The 25,286-nt window shown below is 47.3% G+C and overlaps 1 protein-coding gene across 8 annotated transcripts in view; it reads left to right on the top strand.

Annotated features, from left to right (window-relative positions):
• The window catches only part of LOC138649071 (F-BAR domain only protein 1-like), a 227,733-nt gene that overhangs the window by 182,607 nt on the left and 19,840 nt on the right, over window positions 1–25,286 (top strand). For all 8 annotated transcript variants that reach the window (XM_069739216.1, XM_069739178.1, XM_069739206.1 and 5 more), the window contains 5 exons: window positions 11,017–11,134; window positions 18,568–18,679; window positions 18,769–18,924; window positions 19,669–19,798; window positions 19,885–20,066. In XM_069739216.1, the coding sequence (XP_069595317.1) occupies window positions 11,017–11,134; window positions 18,568–18,679; window positions 18,769–18,924; window positions 19,669–19,798; window positions 19,885–20,066 (698 nt within the window). The remainder of the gene's footprint in view (window positions 1–11,016; window positions 11,135–18,567; window positions 18,680–18,768; window positions 18,925–19,668; window positions 19,799–19,884; window positions 20,067–25,286) is intronic.

Here is a 25,286-nt window from a genome sequence, read left to right as displayed (position 1 = left end):
TGTATACTGCCGGGGAGGGGCTATTGTTCTTTTCCTTTTTTGCATAGTGTCAGCCTCCTAGCAGCAGCAGCAGCATACACCCTCGGTTATCTGTGTCCCCCAATGAAGGCTCCAAGAAAGAGATTTTACGGTGAGTACCAAAAATCCCTCTTTTTGTGATCTTGGGTTGGGTGAGGGCTTATTTTTTGCTTGCCAAGCTGACGGTTTTATGATACCATTTTGGTGCAGATACGATCTTTTGGTCACCCGTTATTGCATTTTAATGCAATGTTGCGGCGACTGAAAAAAACGTTATTTCGGGTTTTTTTTTTTGGTTTTTTTTTCTCATTGCCCTGTTTAGCAATCTGGATGATTCTTTTTTTTTTTATATTGATAGATCAGGCGATTCTGAATGCAGCGATACCAAATATGTGTATGTTTGTTTGATTTTTTTTTTATTTTTTATTATTGTCCCGTCTCCAAGACTTTACACGTGCTGCGCCGATTCTTTGGAATGCACTACCTAGGTTAATACGATTAATCCCTAATCCCCACAGTTTTAAGTGTGCCCTAAAAACTCATTCGTTCAGACTGGCCTACCGCCTCAATGCATTAACCTAACGATCCCTGTGTGGCCTATTAAAAAAAACAAAAAAAAAACAGGTTCCTCGCATTATGTTCTCATTCACTTTATGCAGTTAATAGCCCTCTGTGTCTGTACTGCTACATACTTAGGCAGTTAACTGGTTCATGCAGCTTTACATGGACACCTGAGCCTTACACTATGGCTGGTCCGAATAACTATAGCAATTGTTACCATCCACCTCTCGTGTCTCCCCTTTTCCCCATAGTTTGTAAGCTTGCGAGCAGGGCCCTCATTCCTCCTGGTATCTGTTTTGAACTGTATTTCTGTTATGCTGTAATGTCTATTGTCTGTACAAGTCCCCTCTATAATTTGTAAAGCGCTGCGGAATATGTTGGCGCTATATAAAAATTATTATTATTGTTATTATTATTATTATATTGTTTATTTTGAATGGGGAGAAAGGTGGGTGATTTGAACTATATTTTTTAAACATTTTTAAAAACTTTTTTTTTTTTACTTTTGGCATACTTCAATAGTCTCCATGTCAAACTGGAAGCTTCCCTAACAGTTGATGATCAGTTTGCCTGTGTGTAGCAGAATTGCTGACTTGCTATGAGAGCCGGTTGGTTGGCTCTCATAGTAATCCGGCAGTGACTGCAGGAGATCACATGACTGAGTCACCGATGGGTGGGATTTCCGGCCCGATTGTTGGAAGCGCGCATTAAATGCCGCTGTCGGAGTTTGACAGCGGCATTTAACGGGTTAACAGCGGCGGTTGAATCGCGATTCCACCTGCGGCATTCCTGGCACCTCAGCTGCTCAAAACCACAGACGACGGCGATACGCCATGCACGGCACTACCATATGGAAGATCCCCAGGGGGACGTCCACCTGAATATTTTTCCTCTACTTCTAAGAGAGGTTTGACAAAGACCCAGGTAGGGTCGAAACATTACCTTGCTTCCAGTTATTGTCGGTTCCTGTGGTGATTTATTCTGTTCATGTGAAAAAGACAGACACTTTTTTTGCAACTTGACAAAATTTGAGTGCGGCTGTTCCCTTTCTTGGCTACTGTATTGGACTTGGTCCACGGTCGGCCTGCACCTCCAACACAGCAGAGTGCACATCATTTATCTTCCTACCACAATTTTTACTGAACGTGGCAATACCCCATATGTGGCTGTACAGTATTGCTTAGCCATACGGAGAGACTCGGGAGGAATGGAACCCTATTTGCCTTCTGGAACGCAAAATTTCCTAGAACAGTTTGCGGGCTCCATATACAGAGCCCCTAATTGCTAGAAGAGCAGAATCCCCTCCCAAGTGACCCCATTTGGGAAACTATACCCCTTGAAGAATTTATCTACAGGTGTGACGATTTTGACTCCATGAGTATTTTCCAGAAACAAGCAGCAATGAATGTCGCCGAGTGAAAATTGGAAACTACAGCGTACTGGTCACTACAAAGGCAGTCACCAGTACATTATGCCCAGCTCATGCTTCCGGAGACATGCACCCATAAGTTAGGCGGGCTCTCATCACTACAGAAATGCCAAACGTGGACACAGTATGAGGTTTAGGTACACTGTGGGATTTAGAAGGGAGGGGGCATTTGGATTTGAGAATGCAGAATTTGCTGAATTTCTTTTGGCGAGTGAGGAGCCATTTTGCTTTTCCAGAGCCTTTGTACTACCTAACATGGAAGCCCCCTATATTTCCATTAACAGATGAAAGATCTGAGTGGGGACTTGCTTTTTTTGTGTGGATTGAGTTGAACCTTTTAATGGGAACATTTTGTATAATGTTTGGGATCACATTTATCCGGCGCTCTACGCTGACCACTTACTTTGGGGTTTTCATCTAAATCTCTAAGTGACAAGATTTAAATGATACCCCCGAAGGGATACATTCATTATAATGAGGCAGCAGAGTTACTCTGGCCTCTGTTCAGCGATGTCCTTCTTTTCAGAAGTACACAAAACTGGCCAAGGGCATTTTAATGGAATCTTAAAAAGACGGACACCCAAGTGTCACAGGTCAGATGGCATCCACAGTGCCACCATCTGCCTCATTACAGGGAATCTTCTGCCAGAGCTTCCCTCTGAATCACGTATTTCAAAGATTTACGTGCAGGATAAATGATCGCCGGCCATTACTGTGATTTTTGGGAGGCAGAATGAAAAAAAATCAACAGCAGGTGAAGAATTGGTTTTATTTTTTACGCCGTTCCTCATGCAGTATAAGTGATTAGTGACTTTATTCTTCCCGTCGGTGCGATAATAGCGATACCAAATTTATATCAGGTTTTTATGTTTGGCTGCTGTCACACACTTTATTGCAAAAAATACTTTTTGAATCACCATATTTTGAGAGCTATTAATGTTTTCCATATTTTGGCCCACAGTTATATCAGGGATTTTTTTTGTGGGACGAGTTGACATTTTTATTGGTACCTCTTTCAGGCACATTTTTTTATTATTGCTGTCTATTCTGATTTTAGGAGGCTGGATGAACAAAAACCAGCCATTGTGGATTTTTTTGGGGGGGTGGGGAAGGGTTATGCAGTTTCGTGTGTGGTAAAATTGATAAGGCAGTTTTTATTCTTCGGGTCAGTACAATTACAGCGATACCCCACTTATATTGTTTTTTTATGTTTTGGTGCTAATTATTTTTGCATCGCTTTATTCTGAGGGCTATAACTTTATAATTCTTTTGCTGATAATGCTGTATTGCAGCTTGTATTTTGTGGGACAAGATGAAGTTTTCAGCGGTACCATATTTATATTCTTTTTGATCACTTTTTATTCCACTTTGTTCGGCAGTATGCTGATAAAGCATTGGTTTTTGCCTTGTTTTTTATTTATTTTTTGTGGTGTTCACTAAAGGGGTTAACTAGTGGGACAGTTTTATAGGCCAGGTTGTTGCCTAAGCGTCGATACCAAATATGTGTACTTTATTTGTTTATATTTTTTTTTTCTCATTCAAATATTTATATATACAGTATCTTCAGATTTTTTTTTTTTTTTCTAATTTAATTTTTCTTTTAATATTTTTACAATTATTTAAAAAAAACTTTTTTTTCTTTTTTTTAACTTTGTCCCACTATGGGACTATCATTTTTTTGCAGGCTGTTCGCTTCTATAGCATGGAGATGCAGTGGCATCCCCATGCTGTAGAAACTGTCAGCTCTGCACTGACCGAGAAGCTTGCGGATCATGCACTACTCATGATCAGCATGTTTTCCTAGCTCTGGTGACCCGGAGGTCACCATGGCAACGATCTCCTATCCAAAGGCAAAAGGGCTGTCAGCCCTCTGCCGGCTCCCGGAATGCTACAATCTCGTTTGATCTCAGCATTTCAGGAGTTAAAGTGCCGGGAGCTGTCCACTCCTGGCAATTATTGACAGGTGTCAGCTGTCAGAATCAGCTGACACCCAACGACGATTGCCTGCACACCACCCATATGCGCTGGCAATTGTGCAGATGTAATAATCCGTCCCTGGTCAGGCAGAACTAGGTAACGTGGATGGATTATTATGTCTAATGTCAGAAAGGGGTTAAAAATGGGCAGTGAAATGTTTTACCTGACAAAACTAATCAGCTGCTATCCCCAATCTGCCCTGTCTGAATACTCTTTTGTGTCCCCCCTGCCCAGGACCTGTGCTGTGATCAGATCATGTCCCAGTACGGTCATATATCAAAAAAATTACCGCACACTCAGACTGGATATGATGCAAAAGGTTTTGAACCAATTTATTATAACAAAAGGAATAGCCATAGAAAAAATAGGAGCAAATGTGTTCAAATCAGACCAAACCCAACGTTTCGACCCACCAGGGTCTTATTCATGGGGTTACTTGGCTTCCAGAGGTATGTACACTTATGGCAAAGAGGAGGGAAAAGCAGGAGGGCAAACTTTGTAGTGCAAGTCCTGTCACTGTAATGTCCAAGGAGGGCGCTCCAGTGTCGAGGTGATCGACTGCTAAGTACTGAAGTAGGCGGTAGGCCGATTGTGTGCCCCAAGTAATATAGCTTAATACACAGTAGTCCTATGGTGTCCTTTAGCAGTGGTGCCGGGTACGGTCCAATTGGGTATACGGGAGGTGGCAAATCCACATGCCCTAGTAGGAATAGCCGGACTGAGCGTACTGTTTAGTCTTGCAAAGGCTGCGTATTATTGCCAAATAGAGTGACAGGGGATGATGGACAAGTGGGTCCGAAAGCTCCTGCAGAGCCTGGAGTAGTGGACCTGTGGGGTCCTGGGCTCTCTGTGAGGTAGGGTGGTGGAGCGGCACTCCCGTGCCTTGCTCTAGGCCAGTACGGTCAGACACGGCCATTACACAATACACAGCAGGGACACATTTATAAGATTATCTCAGCACAGGGACATTCTATTTATACACATCCAATTGTGGTAATTATTATTGAGCCAAGATTTCTCCTTCGCCTCATTGGGGGACACAGACCGTGGGTGTATGCTGCTGCCAATAGAAGGCTGACACTAAGTGATACAAAAAAAAGTGATCTTCTCCCCTGCAGTATACATCCTCCTGCTGGCTCTCAGCTAACCAGTTCTTACTTAGTGTCTGTAGGAGGCACATGGGTCTGTTTCAGACCCCAACGTTTTTATTTTATTGTTTACTTTTCTGTAAATTTTTATTTTTTAATTAACGGAGTGAAGGGGGCGACGGTTCCTTTCAAGGTTCCGATCTCCCCCGAACCATCAACAGGCGAGCACGGCGAGTATTCCTCCCCGTACCCTTTCCTGCGACGTGGGAAGCCATGCCTGAGCTCGCTTCAGGGGCGACGGTTCCTTCATGATCCCGATCTCCCCACACCAGCAGCAGGCGACCACATGGAGTGTCGCCTCCATGTATCCTCTCCTGGAGCCAGGCCTAATGCCGGACAACTGGCCCTGTCCACCCGGACTGAACTCCGTGGATGTACAGAGGCCCCTCTCTATGGCGTCCGAGCAGCCCCCACTGTCCCACCACTGTGAAAGCGGATGGCACAAGGAGGCGGACGGTTCCTCTCCACCTGACAGTATTTTTGCATTAAAGGGGCACATCGACTCTACATCAGTACCCGGGTAAGGAAGTACCTCCTGGTCTTAAAGGCATATGGCCAGTATTCCCAGTCTTAAAGGCGCATGACCAGTATTCCCTGGTCTTAAAGGTGCACAACCAGTATTCTCTGGTCTTAAAGGTGCATGACCAGTATTCTCTGGTCTTAAAGGTGCATGACCAGTATTCTCTGGTCTTAAAGGTGCATGACCAGTATTCTCTGGTCTTAAAGGTGCATGACCAGTATTCTCTGGACTTAAAGGTGCATGACCAGTATTCTCTGGTCTTAAAGGTGCATGACCAGTACTCTCTGGTCTTAAAGGTGCATGACCAGTATTCCCTGGTCTTAAAGGTGCATGACCAGTATTCTCTGGTCTTAAAGGTGCATGACCAGTATTCTCTGGTCTTAAAGGCGCATGACCAGTATTTCCTGATCTTAAAGGTGCATGACCAGTATTCCCTGGTCTTAAAGGCGCTTGATCAGTCCGAGGAGCCCTCCGCCGCCGACCCCAGTTTTATCCTCTAGTTCCCCTCAATGGACTTCTTCACTGACCAATCCATGGTTATCTGACGAAGAGATTGAATCCCTCTGTGTACCCTCTGTGTTTGGAGTGCTCGCAGGACCAATATACATGGTCCCTATCCTACATGGGAGCCGTCGGCTAGCAGGGGCCGCAAGTATTCTAGAAACGTTCAGGCGTCTAGAAACATACAGGCATCTAGAAAACGGAAGTTTTTCGTTTCCTGCTCCCTCACCAATGATTTGATGACAACAAGGCTCTGAATATGGATTGGATATTGCCTGAGCTTGCCAGAGCTTCAGAGACTAAACTCCCTCGAGAGCATTTGCCATTCAATTCGGATAAGCGATTCACTGGACAGAAGCCTCTACGTGGGATGCCATGCCTGGCCTGTTTTTTAAGGGCGACGGGTCCTTTAAAGGGCACCGATCTCCCCACACCATCAACAGACGAGCACACGGAGTGTCGTCTCCATGTTTCCTCTTCTGCATCCAGGCCTAACGCCAGACAACCTGTCCTGTCCACCTGGAGACCTGAACTCTGTGGACATATAGAGGCACCCTTTTTGGCGTACGAGCTCCCCCCCTCTGCATCACCACTATTTAGTGGATGATGCAAGAAGGCGGACAATTCCTCTCCACTTCCCTGTTAAGAGGTTGATGGATCGAGGGTTCCTAATTTTTATCTCTGCACCGTAAAAAGAGGAGATGGCAAGAGACTATGACCTGCTGGATGCAGCCGCACATTCTGCCATGGGGCAGATTAACCGGGTGGAATCTCCTGTGGTATACCTACCAGTATCCCTACCTGATGGGTCATCAATTAAAAATACCACGGACTGTCAGATAGCAAATCTGGTTCGTTCCATCTTGCGGCTTCGGGTCCAGCGCTCTACCCTCCCTAGCGGCTGCATGGATTGCTAGAGCAAAGGTCTCCTAGCTGGAGACCTTAACTACCTTGATTCACACCAGCAACAACTGGCCAATCAAATCCTTTGAGCGGGAGACTGACAAAGGATTGTATAAGGATTGTCCAGCACAGTCTAGATCTAAGGGATCTTGGTTCCAAACAGGGGAACGAAAAGTAAGATCGACCCTGGACCTCAAACTTCTAACAACCTTTGACATGGTCCTCCTTCTTTGGATGGAGTTCCTCCGCTCAGCCATTACTTCAACAGAAAAAGGTGCAGTTTCCGGCATCCATCGACATTCGGGTTGCTTGCCCTCTGCAAAAATTCCTTCGCCTTTCCATTCGTCAACAGCATTTTCAAGTCACAACCTTGTCCTTCGGCCTTGCTTCCGCACCCAAAGTGTTCGCTCGGGTCATGGCGGATGTCATGTTTCTCTTGCACTCTAGAGGCGTGCTCGTCCTGCCCTGTGTGGTCTGTCTAGCCGCCCTTCCAGGACTACGTTGAGTCGTCTATATCTCTTGCGATACCTTCTCTCCTGGGCTGGCAGCTACACTTAGACAAGTTCTCCTCATTTCCAGCCCAGCAGATATCCTTTTTGAGGATGATCCTGCACACTTCTAGAAGGATGGTAATTCTTCCTCGAGACAAGGTCATGGCCCTTCAACAGGGAGCTCGCGCAAGGAGAGTTCTGAGGACTTGATTACTCACCCCCTCATTTCATTCGATTTGCTAAGAGAGTTCTGAGGAAAAATGGTGACGACAATGGAAGCGGTTTCCTTCGCTCTCCTCGTTTTCAGCAAGTCATACAGACTTTCAGACAATAGTCTCTGAGCTCCTTCTTCATCCAGGGCCTTTCTCCCGGTTCAATGGTTATTAGTAACTACCAATGCCAGTCTTCTTCTCCCCATCATTGTTCTGGAGATCCGAACGGTAGTCTTACAGCAGGTCCACTGCCTTCTGGCGGGTCACCCTATCCGAATTCAATTGGATAATGCCACGGCAGTGCCTTACGTCAGTCATCTAGCAGGTACCCACGGTCAGGCGCCATGACCGAGGTACCTCACTTTCTCTGATGGGCCGAAGTCTATTATTCGGTGATCTCTGCAGTATATATCCCAGAAGTAGAACTCTGAACGGCAAACAAATTCAGCCATCAGGGTTCCACCTCAAGTCAGTGGGAACTTCACCCCGAAGTCTTCCATCAGATCTGTCCTTACTGGAGCTCTCCAGTTGTAGGTGGGATGACATCCAGACTGAAGGCCAATGGACTCGAGTTCGTGGTTCGGCCTCGAGATCCAAGCGCCATCGCTCTCCATGCTCTGGTTCTGCCGTGGTACCAGTTTCCATAACTCCCCTTCCACTGCTTCCGAAAGCCTTTCGGAAGCAGAAAGGGGCCACAGTGATCCTCAGAGATCCGCACTGACCACGTCCGTTTTTTTGTTTGCGGAGCTAGTATCTTCTCGCCTTATCGCAGCACAACTGCAAGTAGGGACTTTCTCACAGGGAGTTTTCACACGTAGTTCTTCCCTATCGCATACCGTTAGATCATTGGGACCTTATTATTCCTAGGAGCCTTACAGTAGGCTCCTTTTTCATCCGGGCAGACTTTATTATCAGGGAAAGTCGTCCCGTTCTCCTCTGCGATATTCTCACTCTGACGAGTCTTCGGAGCTAGCTTCTCTGCTCTTTCAGACTTTTTTCCCTTATTACCTTCGAGGCAAGGTTGTCCTCAGGCCATCTCCATCCCTTGTTACCAAGGTGGTACTGTATTACCACTGTTATGAGGGCATAGTTCTTCCCTCATCTCTTTTGGCTCCAGTCCACAAAATGGAATAAGATCCCCCATATTCTGGACGAAGTGAGTGCTCTGAGTAGGTACGTCTTGAGTACGGCGTCCTTCTGAAGGTTGGACGTTTTATTTGGGCTTCCTGACAGTAGAGGAAGGCTTCCTGACATTTTCAGGAAGGGTTTAGCCGTTTCATCGACAATGATAACATGGTGAATTCTTTTCACCATCCAGGAGTCCTTCCGTGCTAGATGTCAGCCTATCTCCCTGTCTATCAAGGGTTCTAGGCACCAGGCGTCAGCAAGGCACGCCTGCAAGCTTGCGGATTCGTCCAGTCCGCATGCATTCTTGAAGCACTATAATTTCCACACTTCCACAGATGTGAGTCTGGGCAGGCGGACTCTGCAGGCCGCGGTGGCGCACTTGTAAGTAGCGGTTACACAGGGCCTGATCTATTGTTGTCCCCACCCAGGGACTGCTTTGGGACGTCCCACGGTCTGTGTCCCCCAATGAGGCGAAGGAGAAATAGGGATTTTTGTGTACTCACCGTAAAATCCTTTTCTCCGAGCCATTCATTGGGGGACACAGCTCCCACCCTGTTATTAGCTTATGCTTGTTTTTTAGAATATGACATGCTATACGCTCATATATTGTTATTGATCTCCTACTGCTTTTGCACCGAACTGGTTAGCTGAGAGCCAGCAGGAGGGTGTATACTGCAGGGGAGGAGCTAACTTCTTTTTTGTATCACTTAGTGTCAGCCTCCTATTGGCAGCAGCATACACCCACGGTCTGTGTCCCCCAATGAATGGCTCGGAGAAAAGGATTTTACGGTGAGTACACAAAAATCCCTATTTAGTGTCTAAAATTAACTTTAAAATTACATTTGTTGGTGGGAAAACCCCTTTAAGTTTGCTCTTCGCTGATCCTGATTTTGTAAGTAGTGTCCTTAGATTTCTCTTCTAATGTAATTAGTTAACGAGTGTGCATACCCTAAAGGTACCGTCACACTAAGCGACGCTGCAGCGATACCGACAATGATCCGGATCGCTGCAGCGTCGCTGTTTGGTCGCTGGAGAGCTGTCACACAGACAGCTCTCCAGCGACCAACGATCCCGAGGTCCCCGGTAACCAGGGTAAACATCGGGTTACTAAGCGCAGGGCCGCGCTTAGTAACCCGATGTTTACCCTGGTTACCAGCGTAAAAGTAAAAAAAAAACAAACACTACATACTTACCTTCTGCTGTCTGTCCCCGGCACTGTGCTTTCCTGCACTGACTGTGAGCACAGCGGCCGGAAAGCAGAGCGGTGACTGACGTCACCGCTCTGCTTTCCGGCCGCTGGGCTTACACAGGGCAGAGAAGCAGAGCGCCGAGGGATAGACAGCGGAAGGTAAGTATGTAGTGTTTTTTTTTTTTTACTTTTACGCTGGTAACCAGGGTAAACATCGGGTTACTAAGCGCGGCACTGCGCTTAGTAACCCGATGTTTACCCTGGTTACCAGCGAAGACATCGCTGAATCGGCGTCATACACGCCGATTCAGCGATGTCTGCAGGGAGTCCAGCGACGAAATAAAGTGCTGGACTTTCTGCAGCGACCAACGACATCACAGCAGGATTCTGATCGCTGCTGTGTGTCAAACTGAACGATATCGCTAGCCAGGACGCTGCAACGTCACGGATCGCTAGCGATATCATTTAGTGTGACGGTACCTTCCGGCCGCTGTGCTCACAGTCAGTGCAGGAAAGCACAGCGCCGGGGACAGACAGCAGAAGGTAAGTATGTAGTGTTTTTTTTTTTTTTTTACTTTTACGCTGGTAACCAGGGTAAACATCGGGTTACTAAGCACGGCCCTGCGCTTAGTAACCCGATGTTTACCCTTGTTACCGGGGACCTCGGGATCGTTGGTCGCTGGAGAGCTGTCTGTGTGACAGCTCTCCAGAGACCAAACAGCGACGCTGCAGCGATCTGGATCGTTGTCGGTATCGCTGCAGCGTCGCTTAGTGTGACGGTACCTTTAGAGTGTACATGTAAAGATGTAATCCAATAGGCTTAAATGTTAGTTAACCCCTGTCAAGTATTCTCTAGGTGTTGGTTTGATGGAACTGAACAAAGCATGTTGGCAACCTAACAGTATACATGAAGCTTCAATGTACACTTTTGTTTCCCAGACATCCTCTTTCAATCAGTCATTCAATCAGTCTCTCCTGATTCCTGGTCCTCCATCTAGTACGACCAGCGATCGTGGATTCTTCTCTCCTCCAACTTTAAGTGCTGGACTTTCTGTTGGTAAGAGTGCTAGAAAAATTTAATTTCTGTGCATTATTATATATTAAAATAACTTTTTCTTTACTTACTATATTGTCATTTGTGTTGAAACGGTCAGTTCTACAAAAGTAACATGAGCTTGAGCTGTTAATACATTTTTTTTCTGGTTTAGGAAATCATTTAAAGGGAACTTGTCACCCCGTTTTTTCAGTACGAGATAAAAATACTGTTAAATAGGGCCTGAGCTGTGCGTTACTATAGTGTATTTTGTGTACCCTGATTCCCCACCTATGCTGCCGAAATAACTTGCCAAAGTCGCCGTTTTCGCCTGTCAATCAGGTTGGTCAGGTCATATGGGCGTGGCGACATGGCTATTTCTTCCCCCAGATCTTGCATATATTTCCGTTGGTGGCGTAGTGGTTTGCGCATGCCCATCTTCTGAATCCACTGGGCAGGAGAAGAAAAAACGCGCGATCGGCGCTATTTCCCTGGTGATCTGTGGGGGCGGCCATCTTCCTGAGGCCGCGCGTGCGCATATGGAGTCCTCTGCTGCCCGGGGCTTCAGGAAAATGGCCGCGGGATGCCGCGCGTGCGCAGATGGAGATCGCGGCGGCCATTTTCCTGAAGCAGAGTTCGCATCATGGCTTCAGGAAAATGGCCGCCGTGATCTCCATCTGTGCACAGGAAAATGGGGAAAAATTTACATTGAGCTTTTTGATCCCGTTTTATTCCACATTTTTTGCGGTATGGAGAAAAAGCATAGTTTTTTAAATTCACTTAAGTGGTTAATTAGTCTCAGTTGTATAGATAGGGTTGTTCTGAACGTGGACATACCAAATATGTATGGTTTTTGTTTTCACATAAAAATTATGTCAATAAATACGTATATCTCCTTTTATTTGCATTTTTTTTTTTTTTTTTACTTTTCTTACTCTGATCACTGATATAATGCATTGCAATGCATTACACCGGTCAATGATACACTGCCAAAACGCCTTTTAGACCATGCTCCTGGCATGGTCTAACAGGCTACCGTAGCTGGCAGACCAGAAGGTCATTATTTGACCACCTGCTGCCATAGTAACTATTGGGCCACGGAGGTGCCGATCAGGTGAGAGAGGGAGCCCTGTCATGATCCCAATGGCAGGGGATCACAAAAGGACAAGCACAAAAAACAAAACAAGCTCTAGGGTGATGGAAACTGAGCTGACCGCGATCCTGAACCTCAACACACAACTAGCTGTAGCCGGGGAACGTGCCTACGATGATTCTAGACGTCTCGCGCCAGCCGAAGAACTAACTTTCCCTATTAGAAGAAACACAGACCTCTCTTGCCTCCAGAGAAACACCCCACAGAAATAGCAGCCCCCCACATGTAATGACGGTGAAATGAGAGGAAAGCACATACGTAGTTATGAAAACAGATTCAGCAAAATGAGGCCCGCTAAAGCTAGATAGCAGAGGATACAAAAGTGAACTGCGCGGTCAGCGAAAAACCCTACAAAAATCCATCCTGAAATTACTTGAACTCATGTTCCAACTCATGGAACATGAGGAGTAATATCAGCCCACTAGAGCAGAGGTCCCCAACTCCAGTCCTCAAGGCCCACCAACAGGTCATGTTTTCAGGATTTCCTTTGCATTGCACAGGTGATGCAATTATTACCTGGGCAAGACTAAGGAAATCCTGAAAACATGACCTGTTGGTGGGCCTTGAGGACTGGAGTTGGGGACCTCTGCACTAGAGCAACCAGCAAAAAGGAATCACATATCTGCAAGCTGGACTAAGACAAAAATTAAGCAAAACGTGGAACAGGAAAATCAAAAACTTAGCTTGTCCTGAAGAATACAGAAGCGGGAAGCAGAGGTAACAAGACACACTGATTACATTGGTAGCCGGCGAGGAAATGACAAGAGAGCCAGGTTAAATAGGAAACTCCCATATCCTGATAGAACAGGTGGACACCAGAGACCGCAGAGAACACAAGTCACCCAGTACCATCTGTAACCACCAGAGGGAGCCCAAAAACAGAATCCACAACAGTACCCCCCCCCTTGAGGAGGGGTCACCGAACCCTCACGAGAACCACCAGGGCGACCAGGATGAGCCCTATGAAATGCACGGACCAAATCAGCAGCATGAACATCAGAGGCAACCACCCAAGAATTATCCTCCTGACCATAACCCTTCCACTTGACCAAATATTGGAGTTTCCGTCTGGAAACACGAGAATCCAAGATCTTCTCCACAACATACTCCAATTCTCCCTCCACCAGCACCGGAGCAGGAGGCTCAAGCGAAGGAACAACAGGTACCTCATACTTCCGCAACAACGACCGATGGAACACATTATGAATAGCAAACGATGCCGGGAGATCCAAACGAAACGACACAGGGTTAAGAATTTCCAAGATCCTATAGGGACCGATGAACCGAGGCTTGAACTTAGGAGAAGAGACCTTCATAGGAACAAAACGAGAAGACAACCACACCAAGTCCCCAACACGAAGTCGAGGACCCACGCGGCGACGGCGATTAGCAAACTGCTGAGCCCTCTCCTGGGACAACTTCAAATTGTCCACCACATGACTCCAAATCTGATGCAACCTATCCACCACCATGTCCACTCCAGGACAATCAGAAGGCTCCACCTGACCAGAGGAAAAACGAGGATGAAACCCCGAATTACAAAAGAAAGGAGAAACCAAGGTAGCAGAACTAGCCCGATTATTAAGGGCAAATTCGGCAAGCGGCAAAAAGGTAACCCAGTCATCTTGATCAGCAGAAACAAAACACCTTACATAAGTTTCCAAGGTCTGATTAGTTCGTTCCGTCTGGCCATTCGTCTGAGGATGGAATGCAGACGAAAAGGACAAATCAATGCCCATCTTAGCACAGAACGTCCGCCAAAATCTAGACACAAACTGGGATCCCCTGTCAGAAACGATGTTCTCCGGAATCCCATGCAAACGAACCACGTTCTGAAAAAACAGAGGGACCAACTCAGAGGAGGAAGGCAACTTAGGCAAGGGTACCAGATGAACCATCTTAGAAAAGCGGTCACACACAACCCAGATGACGGACATTTTTTGAGAGACAGGGAGATCCGAAATAAAGTCCATGGAAATGTGCGTCCAAGGCCTCTTCGGAATAGGCAAAGGTGACAACAATCCACTGGCCCGAGAACAGCAAGGCTTAGCCCGAGCGCAAACTTCACAAGACTGCACAAAAGAACGCACATCCCTCGACAAGGAAGGCCACCAAAAAGACCTGGCCACCAAGTCTCTAGTACCAAATATTCCAGGATGACCTGCCAGCGCAGAAGAATGGACCTCGGAGATGACTCTACTGGTCCAATTATCCGGAACAAACAGTCTTTCAGGCGGACAACGATCAGGTTTATCCGCCTGAAACTCCTGCAAAGCACGTCGCAAGTCTGGGGAGACAGCCGACAAAATCACCCCATCCCTAAGGATACCAGTGGGCTCAGAATTTCCAGGGGAGTCAGGCACAAAACTCCTAGAAAGAGCATCCGCCTTCACATTCTTTGAACCTGGCAGGTATGAAACCACAAAATCGAAACGGGAGAAAAACAGTGACCAACGAGCCTGTCTAGGATTCAGACGCTTGGCAGACTCAAGGTAAATCAGATTTTTGTGATCAGTCAAGACCACCACACGATGTCTAGCACCCTCAAGCCAATGACGCCACTCCTCAAATGCCCACTTCATGGCCAAAAGCTCCCGATTACCAACATCATAATTCCGCTCAGTGGGCGAAAACTTTCTAGAAAAGAACGCACATGGCTTCATCACTGAGCAATCGGAGCTTCTCTGTGACAAAACCGCCCCCGCTCCAATCTCGGAAGCATCAACCTCAACCTGAAAAGGAAGCGAAACATCTGGCTGACGCAACACAGGAACAGAAGAAAACCGGCGCTTAAGTTCCTGAAAGGCCTCCACAGCCGCAGGAGACCAATCAGCCACATCAGCACCCTTCTTAGTCAAATCCGTCAAAGGCTTAACAACACTAGAAAAATTAGTTATGAAACGACGATAAAAATTAGCAAAGCCCAAGAACTTCTGTAGACTCTTAAGAGATGTAGGCTGCGTCCAGTCACAAATAGCCTGAACCTTGACGGGATCCATCTCAATAGTAGAAGGGGAAAAAATATACCCCAAAAAAGAAATCTTCTGGACTCCAAAGAGACACTTTGAACCTTTTACAAACAAAGAATTGGCCCGCAGGACCTGAAACACCTTCCTGACCTGCTGAACATGGGACTCCCAGTCATCCGAAAAAAACAAAACATCATCCAAATACACAATCATAAATTTATCCAGATATTCACGGAAAATATCGTGCATAAAGGACTGGAAGACAGAAGGAGCATTAGAAAGTCCAAAAGGCATCACCAAATACTCAAAATGGCCCTCAGGCGTATTAAATGCGGTTTTCCACTCATCACCCTGCTTTATCCGCACAAGATTATACGCACCCCGAAGATCAATCTTAGTGAACCATTTAGCCCCCTTAATGCGAGCGAACAAATCGGTCAACAATGGCAAAGGATACTGATATTTAACTGTAATCTTATTCAAAAGACGGTAATCTATACAAGGCCTCAAGGAACCATCTTTTTTGGCCACAAAAAAAAAACCTGCTCCCAAAGGGGACGAAGATGGACGGATATGTCCCTTTTCCAAGGAGTCCTTAACATAATCCCGCATAGCAGTATGCTCTGGCACTGACAGATTGAACAAACGACCTTTAGGAAATTTACTGCCAGGAATCAAATCTATAGCACAATCGCAATCCCTGTTAGGAGGAAGCGAATTGAGCTTAGGCTCCTCAAAAACATCCCGATAATCAGACAAAAATACCGGAACCTCAGAAGGAGTAGATGAAGTGATAGAAATCGGAGGTGCATCATCATGAACCCCCTGACATCCCCAGCTTAACACAGACATCGTTTTCCAGTCCAAGACTGGGTTATGAGTTTGTAACCATGGCAGACCAAGCACTAAGACATCATGTAAATTATACAGTACCAGGAAGCGAATCACCTCTTGATGAACGGGAGTCATACGCATGGTCACTTGTGTCCAGTACTGAGGTTTATTCATAGCCAAAGGTGTAGAGTCAATTCCTTTCAAAGGAATAGGGACTTCCAGAGGCTCCAGACTAAACCCACAGCGGTTGGCAAATGACCAATCCATAAGACTCAGGGCAGCGCCTGAATCCACATAAGCATCGACGGAAATGGCTGATAATGAACAAATCAGAGTCACAGACAGAATGAACTTAGACTGTAAAGTACTAATGGCAACAGACTTATCAACCTTTTTTGTGCGTTTAGAGCATGCTGATATAACATGAGCTGAATCACCACAATAAAAACACAACCCATTTTTCCGCCTATAGTTTTGCCGTTCACTTCTGGACTGAATTCTATCACATTGCATTGTCTCAGGTGCCTGTTCAGAAGACACCGCCAAATGGTGCACAGGTTTGCGCTCCCGTAAACGCCGATCAATCTGAATAGCCATAGTCATAGACTCATTCAGACCTGTAGGCGCAGGGAACCCCACCATGACATCTTTAATGGCCTCAGAAAGGCCATCTCTGAATCTTGCAGCCAGGGCGCACTCATTCCACTGAGTAAGCACCGACCATTTCCGAAATTTCTGACAATATATTTCTGCTTCATCTTGCCCCTGAGAGAGAGCCAATAAAGCTTTTTCAGCCTGAATCTCTAGGTTAGGTTCCTCATAGAGCAAACCCAATGCCAGAAAAAACGCATCCACATTGAGCAACGCAGGATCCCCTGGTGCCAATGCAAATGCCCAATTCTGAGGGTCACCCCGCAGGAAAGATATAACAATCTTGACTTGCTGAGCAGGGTCTCCAGAAGAGCGAGATTTCAAAGAAAGAAACAACTTGCAATTGTTCCTAAAATTCAGAAAACTAGATCTATCTCCAGAAAAAAACTCTGGGATAGGAATTCTAGGTTCAGACATAGGAGCATGTACAACAAAATCTTGTATATTTTGAACCTTAGCAGCAAGATTATTCAGGCTGGAAGCCAAACTCTGGACGTCCATGATAAACAGCTGAGGTCAGAGCCATTCAAGGATTAAGAGGAGGTAAGACACAGCCAGGCTGCAATTAAGGCTATGCAGCAAACTCTGAGGGGGGGGGGGGGGGGGGAAAAAAAACTTCCTCAGACTACTTTTCCTCCTACTTCAGCCAATACGATTACCACTTTTTGGCCGGCTATACTGTCATGATCCCAATGGCAGGGGATCACAAAAGGACAAGCACAAAAAAACAAAACAAGCTCTAGGGTGATGGAAACGGAGCTGACCGCGATCCTGAACCTCAACACACAACTAGCTGTAGCCGGGGAACGTGCCTACGATGATTCTAGACGTCTCGCGCCAGCCGAAGAACTAACTTTCCCTATTAGAAGAAACACAGACCTCTCTTGCCTCCAGAGAAACACCCCACAGAAATAGCAGCCCCCCACATGTAATGACGGTGAAATGAGAGGAAAGCACATACGTAGTTATGAAAACAGATTCAGCAAAATGAGGCCCGCTAAAGCTAGATAGCAGAGGATACAAAAGTGAACTGCGCGGTCAGCGAAAAACCCTACAAAAAACCATCCTGAAATTACTTGAACTCATGTCCCAACTCATGGAACATGAGGAGTAATATCAGCCCACTAGAGCAACCAGCAAAAAGGAATCACATATCTGCAAGCTGGACTAAGACAAAAATTAAGCAAAACGTGGAACAGGAAAATCAAAAACTTAGCTTGTCCTGAAGAATACAGAAGCGGGAAGCAGAGGTAACAAGACACACTGATTACATTGGTAGCCGGCGAGGAAATGACAAGAAAGCCAGGTTAAATAGGAAACTCCCATATCCTGATAGAACAGGTGGACACCAGAGACCGCAGAGAACACAAGTCACCCAGTACCATCTGTAACCACCAGAGGGAGCCCAAAAACAGAATCCACAACAGAGCCCCCTCCCTCTCCTAGTCCTCTAAATGCTGTGATTGCTATTGATCGCACTTTTAAGACGGTTAAACGGCTGGACAACCCCTGGGGTGACAGTCAAAGCTTGGCTATCACTTAAGCCGAGCTCTCGGCGGTGATCGTTCAGGCACAGCTCCAATGCCTGTTTAATCACCATGACTTCCTAGTACCTCATGTGTCAGCAAAACACTGCTAAATGTGACATATCGGTACGTCATATGTCGGGAAGGGGTTTCGTTTCCTATGAGTTTTGGTGACTTTGAAGCTGCATATTTTTGCTGGCCAAAAAAAAAAGCATCTTACAGGTTTGTAGAAATCTCATACCCACTGTAGAAAATCTTCAGCATCAAAATCTCTCCAAATACTCATTGTGGGAATGTAGCCTGATTCAACTAATTTTCTTCCAGGATTATCTCGCGGACCCAGTCCTGTTATTCTTGGATCTCAGGAGTCCCTACCTGTAGCAGCTGCTTTCACAGAGTATGTCCATGCTGTGTTTGAAGAAAGTGGACTAGAGGGGTAAGATAGCTGACATGATTTTTCTTCCTTTTCCCGTTTTAATGTTTTGTTTTTCTTGTAATTTCCTGGAATTATTCTGTTTTCTGCAGTTCGGGAGTACGTGTGTCAGGAGAGCTTACAATGTCCTTTCCAGGAGGCATTCTTCGAGTGTTTAGTGGATCCACTCCACCTCCTGTATTAAGCTTTCGGCTGATCCACACATCTGATGTTGAGCAGTTCATTCCAAATCCTGACCTTCTGTATAGGTAAGGGGATGGTTACGTGTAATGTTGTTTGATTTGGGCTGCTGTCAGATTCTCAATCGTAGTCTATGAAGCTGCTTATGATTTGACAATCAGTTTTGGGCAAATTTGAGCAATATATCACTCCTTTTAAGGATCAAGTAGAATTTAGTAGTTGCCTTCAATGACTTTTATTGTTCTATCTCAATGAAAAGTGTGTTTTCCTTTTGTGTTGCATCACCGCTGAAAAATTACAACTTTGTGTTTATTGAGGGACAACACTTTATTCGGTCAGTATTTGTAAGAACCAGAAGTAACTTCAAAATATTGAACAATTTGAGATTTTTTTTTTTCCATTATATTAGTTCTCTCTGCAAGTTTTGTTCCCGATTTTGGGTTACAAATGCTGATCATAATATTCATACTCATGTGAATAAGGCCAGGCCTATGGCTGATTGGTATTCACAATGTACACGTTAAAATATAAACCTTTTCATGAATACCCCACCGTGTTTCACTATGAAGACAAAGATGTTATCAGCCCACATCGTAGAGCAAGCTGATGGAAAAGGAGCCAGTTTCTATGTGGATGATGGGGAGCGTGCTCCATGGTGAACAATTGTAAAAGTGTGCTACCATCTTTCTGTAACCAGAATTGTGCCCATGCCCCTACTAAAATGCTTCTACGAAGCTTAAAGCTTTTCCTTTCTATACCTTTTTTAATTGATTCACCTTTGCGTTGAATAAATCGCCTAAACTTTTTCCCAGTGACTTGTCTCAGAGTGACCCTAACTGCAAAGACTTCTGGCTAAACATGCAGCGGCTGAATACTCACCTGCAGAATATGGCCGAACAGCACACAGCTCCATATTACAATGTTGTCCTACTCAAGTATCAGGTACTTTGTCTCTTCAGTCCTTTTTTTTTCTGTATTTTAAGTAATTCTAACAAAGAATTCTCATGCCAATTTTCCTTCGATTTAAGGTTTTTAAGCCTGGCATGACCGCGGCTCCTTTGCATCTTTCATCTTCGTGGAATTGCTGTTCTACATCCACAGAATTCCGCCTGGAGTATAAACATAACCTGCCGTCTTTGTGTGACATGCACGTTCTTCTTCCCCTTGATGAACCTTTATCCAACTTGCAGTTTGATCCTCCAGCTCGCTGGTAAGAGTCCTTTCTGACACAACTGATGGCGTATTGCAGGCTTACATAACGGTGTGTATCACTATGCAGTTTTTGTATTTGCACACAAGCGACTGTAGTACCAGTATTGCGGATGAGATTGGACTAATATCCATGCACACTCTGGGTAGAAAATCTGCAGTTCTACTTGACCTGGTCTGCGAATTTTAAATCCACAATATGGCAGTATGTGCTGTGGATTTTCATTACAGATATTGCAGATGCATAAATAATAGTAGTCATATACAGAAAGAAAACAGAGGTCATTGCAACACATCACCCTAATATGGTTTGTAAGATCTATGTAAGTGAATGCCATTTTGTTAGAAAAGACTAAAGTATTCTAGGAGTGATTATCTTTAGTACCGCCGTATAATTGTTTGTGTGAGTTTCCGGAAATCTGACTGCACTCTAGTGCAGTCCAATGTTTTCCGCTCATCCATAGACTTATCAAAGTGAAATGTCAGCATGCTGCAATGCAGTGCAGATCACCGCTCCATGCTGGGATGTCACTCCCACCAAGCAGAAACATTGCCCCTCCGACCTCAGTCCAGAGCCTCTCACCTAACCAAATCGGTTCTCATACTTTGCACCGAAGAGGGGAAATATCCTGAAACACTGTGTCTGCAAATTGAGATTCTGATTTGGCTTTTATCATATTGCAAGGCTCATAAAGGGTCGATAATCACAGGTCTACAAAAAAATATTTTTATTTCTCGCCTCATTGGGGGACACAGGTAACCATGGGGTGTATGCTGCTGTCACTAGGAGGCTGACACTATGCAAATAAAGAAGAAGTAACTCCTCCCCGGCAGTATACACCCTCCGACAGGCACCAGGCAACTCAGTTTTTGCTTAGTGTCTGTAGGAGGCAGACCTGGATCTAACACCAGATCCGCATTTCTTTTACAGGGATTTGTTGTGTTTATTAACCTTTTTCCCCTTTCTTTTTCAGACTCTTTTCTTCAGGGTAACAGGGTGCAGTTTTTCTCACCCTGTTTTCCCCACTTTGAGCGACCGAGAGAGCAGTGTGGTATCACCCACATCGCACCCTCTCGGACCCGCTGGGCAGGACTTGTCCCCTGTCACCCATTCGGGTGTTCAGGGTGACCCTTTTCCTCGGTGGCCAGTCCTGCCCGTGCCCCTCCTTATCCCTCTCCTCGGAGTGGGCTGAGAGGAAGACGGCGGTCGGTTAGGGATCGACGCCGTCTTCTGCGCTGGAGTTCGTGGCGCGGGAAGGAGTACTTCTTCCAGGACCCTCCATCCTACAAGGGATCCTGATGCGTTCCTCAACCCCAGGTAGGGGATCTTCAAGCAACAGTATGAAACCCCCTCCCCAGCCCGCACGCCGCCCGGCAAGCGATCTTCTAAGGGGGGGGTCATCACATGGGGGTACATCTCCATCTTTATTAGGGGAGTAAAAGGGCTGCATCAGGGAAGAAGGGTCGCTACCTTTTGTTTCTGGCGCCGGTTTTTCTCTATTGCTGCACACCGGCATTTCTCCTTCCCTCCTCGGGATCCAAATAGCGCGCTCCCGCCATTTTTTTTTCTCTCGGGCTGCTTCTTCACCTTCTTTCGGCGCTTCTGTGCCCTCTTGTGGCGGCCTGCATTATTGCGGCCAGGAGTTTTTCAGCGCAGTTGGGGGCATTTCTCCTGCTTTCCCCTTCGGCGCCTGTGCACTTTCTCAGCGCTCTTTTCTGTGTCTTCCTGCTCCCTGTCAGCTTGGCTCACCGCGTGGGACAGAAGAATTTCAGGGGAACACAGGCACCTGCGGCTTCCGCTGTCGCTGTTTTTAAGCTGGCTCAGCACTACTGCTCTCTCGGGCTCATCTCCTCCCGGCAGTACTTCTCCGCTTCAGGACAAGGTAATATCCACCTATGTCCGACCCCACTCCGGCCTTTGCCACTACAGCCATCCATTACGCCTGCGCTCACTGTAAGAAAAAGTGGGCCTCAGGTCAGCCTTCACCCTTCTGCCCGTCCTGCGTTTCCCATCATGTCCGCCCCTCAGGAAGCTCCTAGGTCCCGGGATGAGTGCACCCCCCCTCCCCCAGAGTGGGCTGTTGCTATGTCTCAATCAGTGTCCGACCTGACTAAGCTTTCTCAGTCCCTGGTCCAGGCACTTGAACGTATCCCGCTTCTCTCTAATGCCACCAGTGCCACGAACGCCTCACACGGCGATTCGCTCGCACCTGTCCAAGACCCTCAGAGGCAGACCGGACAAAAGAGACAGAAAAAGGACCTTATCTAGATCCTCTTCCAGTTCCCTGGACGAGATTCCCCTATCTGCCCGTTCCCCCTCCTCGCAGGGGGACGTCAGGTCTGACCTATCATCTCAGTCGGAATCTGACTCTGATGCAGATCAGACTTCCGGAACACAGGAGATGGTGGATAGCCTTATTTCAGCTATCATTCAAACGCTTGAGCTTAAAGAGGATGAGGCAAGCTCTCAGGACGTCTCAGTTGCGTTTAAACGGATTAAATGTCCCTCTAGGGTTTTTCCTAATCACAAGGAGTTTGATAACACTACCTCTACACACTGGGAAAACCCTGGCAAGCATTTCCCTGGCAGGAAACGGCTTCCCGTGCTATACCCCTTTCACTCCGACCTTTTCTCCAAATGGTCCGAGTCTCCTAAGGTTGACCCGCCTGTCTCCAGGCTATCCTCGCAGACGGTTCTGTCTATCCCGGACGCGGCTTCCCTTAAGGACCCCACGGACAGGCAAATCGAGGCATTAGCAAAATCGGCATTTGAGGCTTCCGGAGCCTCCCTCTGCCCTAGTTTCGCCTCGTCCTGGGTAGCCAGGGCTGTGTCAGCCTGGGCCAAGACCCTGCGCAGGGGCATTTTGGCCTCTGCTCCTGCTGAGGAACTGTCTGATTTGGCGGATCAGATTTCTCTTGCAGGAAAATACCTCATGAATGCCTCCCTTGATGCAGCGGCCTGCTCCACCAGGGCTAACAGCAACATTGTGGCCATTCGCCCCCTTTTTCGGTCTTTTGCCTCAGGAAACTCCGACCAGGACCGTTCTTCCTCGCAGGGAGACCGAAGAAAACCTTCTTTCAGACCTCCACCTCGCTGGAGGGCTAAGAGCCACCCCGCAAAACCATCGGGATCTCGGGGCCACAGGTTTTCTAACAAATGACGGGTCGCCCCCACCTGGAAATCCCTCCAGGGTGGGAGGCCGGCTTCTTCTGTTCTCAGAGGTTTGGCTATCGGTAGTCGACGATGCCTGGGTCAGGGAGATCGTCACTTCAGGCTACAAGATAGAATTTTCTTCGCCCCCAGGAAGACGTTTCCTGCTCTCTCGTCCTCCCAAACAGCCCTCCCACCTCTCAGGACATCTCCAGGCCGTCGATTCACTCCTCGCCTCAGAAGTCGTAGTTCCGGTGCCTTATCGCAAGCGGTTTTTCGTGTTTTTACTCAAACCTGTTCGTGGTTCCAGAAAAGGAAGGTCTCTCCGTTCAATTTTGGATCTCAAGCAGCTGAACCGCCCTCTCCGGATTCGGTGCTTCAGGATGGAATCTCTACGCTCGGTGGTCGCGTCCATGGAACAGGGAGAGTTTCTGTGTTCCGTGGATATCCGAGATGCGTACCTTCACGTTCGCGATCCAGGGTCATCATTATCAGTTCACGGCCCTCCCCTTTAGTCTGGCATCTGCGCCCAGGGTCTTCACGAAGGTCATGGCAGCTATCATGGCCATTCTTCGTTCGAAGGGGTTTTTGGTATTCCCATACCTCGGCGACCTCTTGATCAAGGGTCCATCCCGTCAGGATTGCAGCCAGAGCCTCCAACTTACTCTTGACACGCTTCTTCGCCTCGGCTGGATAATCAATTATCAGAAGTCTTTCCTGATTCCAACTCAGCGCCTGGAGTTCCTGGGCATGGAACTCGATACCTCTCAGGCTCAGGTTTTTCTTCCCAAAGAGAAGTTCCCTTCCCTTCGCCGGGGGGAGGGGGGTGGGGTCAGAGCTCTAAAGAGCCCGAATCCTCTGTCTCTCCGCCTCGCCATGAGAGTTCTGGGGAAAATGGTCGCTTCCATGGAAGCGGTCTCCTATGCTCCGTTCCACTCTCGTCCCCTCCAGCTGGCCCTTCTGTCTGCCTGGGACAGGAACCCACTTTCCCTAGATCGTCCGTTTCGCCTCTCGCCCAGGGTGAAACAGTCTCTCTCTTGTTGGACGCTGTCCATCTCCATTCTGCGCGGGAGGTCATTTCTCCCTCCCCGCTGGCAGGTGATCTCCACCGACGCCAGCCTCCAAGGTTGGGGGGTGGTTTTCCTCCACCTCACGGCCCAGGGCCGCTGGACTGCTTAGGAGGCGTGCCTCCCTATCAACCTCTTGGAAATCAGAGCCATCTTCCTAGCCCTCATCCGCTGGGAGTCTCTCCTTTCAGGGAAACTGGTTCGCATTCAGTCGGACAATGCCAAAGCCGTGGCTTACATAAACCATCAGGGAGGGACTCGCAGCGGGCGGAAGTGGAAAAAATTCTGCGATGGGCGAAGGGTCACATTCCATCTCTGTCAGCCGTCCACATCCCAGGAGTGGACAATTGGGAAGCCGACTTTCTGAGTCGTCAGGACATCGTGGCGGCGAGTGGTCTCTTCTTCCCGCAATCTTCAGCCAGTTTTGCCAGCGGTGGGGCATTCCAGACGTCGACTTAATGGCTTCCGGGGCAAACTTCAAGGTTCCCCAGTACGTCTCCAGATCTCGGGATCCGATGGCTGTCGGATGCGACGCTCTCGTGATTTCGTGGACCCAGTTCCAGATGCCCGATCTGTTTCCACCCCTCCCCTTGATCCCAAGAGTCGTAAAAAAGATCAAGATATAAGGGGTTCCCGTGCTCTTAGTAGCTCCAGATTGGCCTCGCAGGGCCTGGTATGCGGAACTGGTGAGCATGCTATCGGACGTTCCGTGGAGGCTTCCGGATCGTCCGGACCTTCTTTCGCAGGGCCCCCTCTTCCACCCGAATTCTCGGTCTCTGAATTTAACGGTATGGCCGTTGAGGCCGCGGTCCTGAAGGACGCGGGTTTTTCTCATAGCGTCATCCAGACTATGATAAGGGCGAGAAAACCGGCTTCCTCGTGTATTTACCACAGGTGTTGGAAGGCTTTTTTCCGGTGATGTCAGGACAACAATCTGTTTCCTATGACCTTTTCCCTTCCATCCCTTCTCAGTTTCCTTCAAGCGGGTCTAGATTCGGGTCTT

This window comes from Ranitomeya imitator, chromosome 1 (assembly GCF_032444005.1).
Source record: "Ranitomeya imitator isolate aRanImi1 chromosome 1, aRanImi1.pri, whole genome shotgun sequence".
Lineage (NCBI taxonomy): Eukaryota > Metazoa > Chordata > Amphibia > Anura > Dendrobatidae > Ranitomeya > Ranitomeya imitator.
The sequence above is the reverse complement of the archived record's forward strand: the minus strand, read 5'-3'. Positions and strand labels throughout refer to the sequence as shown.